Below are 4,657 nucleotides of genomic sequence, written 5' to 3' on the forward strand. Positions count from 1 at the left end.
GCTCGGCCTGGTCTCTCCCCGCCACCCCACCCCTGCTGCTGCCCTCGCCGCAGCAACAAACAGCAGAAGCGAGCAGCGGAAGAAACAGAGCCCGATGCCACCTCCCCTGACCTCGCCCGAGAGATGAGAGGTTTCGCTGAGACGAGGCAGCAGCAACCAGAGGAGATCTCTTGCCCGGCCTCTACGTTTCCGGCTCCGGATTAGACTTCCCAAGATCTTCTCCAGGCTCGGGCCAGCTCAGTCCTCTCTAATCATCACGCTGCCGCTTCTCGGGTTTCCCGGGCATGCATTGCGCAGCCTACGTACTCCTCTCTATCTTCACCTGTCAAGCGGCCAGCCAGCCAGCCAGCCAGCCTAGGGCTACAACTAGCTAGTGCTCGTACTGGTACTACTCTACAGCATGCAGTATTCTACCTACGTCTCAGAAACAAGCGAGACTCGCTCGGTGAGATACGACCTGTGTATGTGACCAATGGGCTCGAGCCTGCTGCAATGGCTGCAATGCAACAGGCAACAGCCTTTTCCCATCTTTGACTCGCCGAGCGCACGCAAAAGGCTACCAAAGAAAGCGATTTTAAATCGAGGGTGCTGCTGACTTGCTGCACTTTCCCGGACTTGCCGTGCAAACAAAAGATTTGCCATCAGCGGCGCCGCAGTTCAGCAGCTAGTTACAGGAGCAGTACTGTACAAAAACACCGGATTGGCTTCGATTAGTTCGGGCACATGATGGCACTTGTTCAGAGTGCTGGGCGATTAGAGTTTACAGACAGAACCCTAACTAAGCACTTGCTAACTTCAGGAGGGAGCAACAAACTAACAACTGGTCTAAGTAGGAAACAGAAGACGTCGGTCGGATTAGAACACAGCAAAATGGTCCGCGGTTGCATGCAGCAACGCGGATGCTACCCTGCTTGCTTGCTTGCTAGGTGAGTGAGCTAATACTAACTAGCTATCTAGCTAGCTAACTCCTAGCTGGAGACGAGGCGGCGTAAGGCTGCGACGGCGGCGCCACGGACAGGCTCAGGTCGTCGCTCTCGAGCGCCAGCCTTGCCTTCGTCGCAGGGGGCGTGGACGGCAGCTCCTCCTGGGGGGAAGGCGGCCTCTTGCTCCCTGCGCCGACCGGGGCGGCGCTGAGGTGCACGCCGAAGAGCTTCGTGGGCGCCGACAGAGCCGCGCTGCTGCTGCCGGCCTCCCCGCCGCTCTTCTCCGCGGAGAGATGGTTGGGAGGAGGCGAGAGCTCGTCGGCGATGGTCAGAGAGCTGCTGGACGTCGTGCTCCCGCCGGAGGTGTTGAGCCCGTTCCCGGCGCCGGTGCTGGCCGGCGGCATCTTGCGCGGCTGCATGCCATTGCCGAGGCCCTGGAGGAACGTGGCCGCGGCCGGGCTGGGCGCCACGGGCCGCACGTGGTTCTGCACGAAGTAGATGATGTCGTTGTAGAGCTTGCGCATGTGGGACAGCTCCTGCAGCAGCGCCGTGTTGCTGCGCCGCAGCCGCTCGTTCTCGTCCATCAGCACCGCCGCGCTGGATGCGCGGCCGTTGCCGTCCGCCCCCGGCGAGGGCGCGGCGGGTCCGCCCAGCGCCAGCAACCGAGGCGCGCCCTGCTCCCGCCAATGCGGCTGCATGAACGGGACGCCCATGCCAGCGTGCGCCGCCATTGGCCCGTCCTCGCCCACGAACTGCTGGTGGTGATGCGCGACCGAGACGCCGGGGTGGAACAGCGGGAAGTGCGGAGGCGCGAAGAAGGGCGGCGGAGACGACGACGTCGTGGACCCGGACGTCTTCCGGCGGTGGATCTCGCACAGCAGCTGCTTCTCCCCCTTGCGGAAGAACTCGTTGGCGAACTCCCACCGCTCGGGCACGACCTTCCGGAACCCCTGCATTGCAACAATGCCACACACCGTCAGCACCGCTCCATGCACGCATCGTAAAGAGCAAACTCAATCAAAAAACAGAAGCGGAAATGGCAGCTGGCGCTTACGTAGGTGTTGAGCTGGCGGACGAAGGAGGAGAAGTTGTTGTGCTTGAAGTAGTTGGGGAGGATGTCGCGCGCGAACTCCGGCGGGCGCCAGACGACGAAGGTGGAGACCCGGTCGTCGCCCCAGGAGACGATGTGGTCGGTGGCCGGGTCGTCGACGAGCTGGTACGTCTTGGTCAGGAACGGCGCCGGCACGGCCTTCTGCGCGGCCGCCTGCGCCGCGGCGTCGGACTCCGACCAGCTCCCGCACCGCTCCATCGCTCGCGCTCCTGCTCACCCGCCGGACACTACTGCACTGAAACAGTTGGAGGAAGAGTCGGCGGAGGTTTCTAAACCACTCCACTAGGGAAGCTCGGCTCAGGGTTTTAACTCACTCGGGCTGTCGAGTTTGAGGTGGTGGTTCTGGTTTTAACTACCAGGGTGGTGGTGAATACGGAGGAAGGGAGTGGGCGAAGGAGGAAGGAAGGCAGGCGGGCGAGTGGGTCTGCCTCGGGGAGCGTGCGCGGTGGCTGGGGGACGAGTGGGCAGTGGAGGTGGTGGGAGGGAATATGTGTCGTCGCTGCGTCTGTATGTCTGTCTGGGTGTTTCGTTTTGGAGAGAAGGATCGGGAGTTCCGTCTTGAGATTCAACTTTCAAGGTAGACCCGTGACACGTCCGCCACTGCCTGCAGCCCCAAAACCATCCTCCGTTTTGAGGCCTCTTTTAACCCTTTCGGTCTCCAAAATATTTCCTTTACACCCGACCTTTTTTCCGTCTAAAATCAAATGCTAGTCACACAGACACTGAGTCTGATGTTGGATCGATTTCTTTTTCAGGCTCGGGAAAATGGTACCTTGTATTCTTCGCGCCGGGCAGACAAGCGCTGCGACAGTCTTGGAAGCATCTCAAATCTGATCGCTCTTTTCTTTTCTCGTTGCAGAGAGACGAGAGGAAAATAGAAGCAGTGCCAGCCATTCCTATTGGCCGGTCAATGCCATACAGTATATGCCGCAGAAAAATGATAATTGGATTTCCGCCATCGCACGTGACCTCTTCTAGCAGGGTACGAAGGGGCACATACGCTCCTTTGGATGGATGGATGGATCAGATCACTATTCCAAGTCCCATGTGCCCTAACCGGTGCACATCACGTGCTGTCGCACGTCCCAAGCGCGGGGTTTCTCTATTTTGCTATTATTGTTGAGTTGATATTTTCTGTGCGACTGTCCTTCGCTGCGGAGGAGAGGAAAAAAAATCACAAGCTCCCCCTGGAGGAGTTTTTCTTTCCCGAAAAGATCAGATCTATTGTATTGATCCACGGGAAATACAACAACTCAAACATAATAAAAATTACATTAATATCTATGGGCCACTAAATGACCATTGCCGTCCTAAGAACAAGCCGCCGACGCGTCGCTGTCGTCACTCCCATACCGGAGCTGGGTCTGACCTTGTCGATGATAGTCGGAAAGTCCTCGTGCACGTGCGCCTAAGGACTAGCGTCCCAGAGCCGCAGTCGTTGCTATTGACTTCTTGATTCAATAAGAAGATTCGACACCAAATATTGCCGTTACATACGCACCGCGAGAAACCCTAACCTCGCCACACCAAGGAGTTGGTAGAAATCTACGTCGGGGCTCCATCCAATACGCCCCAGTGGACGAACTTGAGAAGGATCGAAGCCCGAAAGACCGACTCGAAGAAGTACCGCCATTCCAAACACCGCCCTGCGAGAACTAAAACCCTACCTATCTACTAGCCGGAGACGAGGCACAAGAAATCCCTTCCTCGCCACCGACTGCCGGAGCGGCAGGCGAAGGGGAGGCAAATCCACGGGCTCATCGACAGAGACTGAGGGAAGGAAGGGTTTCTCTAGTCAGCTTGCGAGACGGAAAAGAAAAAGACCTGGAGGAGTATATTGCATCGCAACATATGCTAATCTTTATCTAATAATAAAGCAAATTGGGTTTCTTTCGTCCGTCATGGCATTTTTTTAGAAAAGTTCCTCTATTTCAGAGAATTCAACCCGCAGTCCTGTTTTAAGTTAAAATGAAGCGTTATTTTCGTATTTTACACAAAAGTCCCTGTCTTTTCTTGAAATCAACCCACCGTCCGGATTTAAGTCACACCCGAACCGTTATTTTATATTTTTTGAAGAAAAACCTGATGTTTTACGTAATTCATTTGTGGATCATATTTAAGTCAAACAAATGCTTTTTAAAATCATCCATATCTTTTAAACCGTAACTCCGATTTGAACATGTTATATATGAAATTTGATTAGAAAAATATATAGAATATGAATATGAGATTATTTTTACCTGTTAAGTATTTTTAAATATTATTTTGGAATATATTTGAGTCAAACCAAATGATTTTCTAAATTATCTGTATCTTTTAAACCGTAACTTCGATTTTAACATATTATATATGACATTTTATTAAAAAAATGCGTGCAATCTAAATATGATGTTAGTTTTACCTGTTAAATATTTTTAAAATATTATTATGGAAGCAAACTTATAATTTATAGCGCAAGATCTGTTTTTTTCATACCGGCGGCGATCCGGATTGCAAATAAATACCCCACTATAACCATATACGGAAAAGAAAACATCGATAACTACACGTGCATACCTCTGAAAAATGTCGCAAGGAAAAACAACAGATTTCTCATCGCGAGAGTAAGAGAAAGCGAGCGAGA

The 4,657-nt window shown here is 53.4% G+C and overlaps 1 protein-coding gene across 1 annotated transcript; it reads right to left on the reverse strand.

Moving 5' to 3' along the window:
* Positions 1–683: 683 nt before the first annotated feature.
* LOC119310059 (heat stress transcription factor B-4c-like) lies at positions 684–2,514 on the reverse strand. The gene is made up of 2 exons (XM_037585912.1): positions 1,978–2,514; positions 684–1,873 (listed from the first exon to the last, which is right to left on the reverse strand). Exons 1-2 carry the CDS (start codon positions 2,230–2,232, stop codon positions 962–964), a joined length of 1,167 nt encoding a protein of 388 aa, XP_037441809.1. The 5' UTR covers positions 2,233–2,514; the 3' UTR covers positions 684–961.
* Positions 2,515–4,657: the final 2,143 nt, after the last annotated feature.

This window comes from Triticum dicoccoides, chromosome 5B (assembly GCF_002162155.2).
Source record: "Triticum dicoccoides isolate Atlit2015 ecotype Zavitan chromosome 5B, WEW_v2.0, whole genome shotgun sequence".
In the NCBI taxonomy this organism is placed as follows: Eukaryota; Viridiplantae; Streptophyta; class Magnoliopsida; order Poales; family Poaceae; genus Triticum; species Triticum dicoccoides.

Excerpts from the sequence above, each read along its gene's own strand:
- LOC119310059 (XM_037585912.1), bottom strand. The coding sequence starts at position 2,232 with ATGGAGCGGTGCGGGAGCTGGTCGGAGTCCGACGCCGCGGCGCAGGCG. Across the intron at positions 1,874-1,977 it reads TCCGCCAGCTCAACACCTAC|GGGTTCCGGAAGGTCGTGCC; the intron begins GTAAGCGCCAGC and ends GTTGCAATGCAG.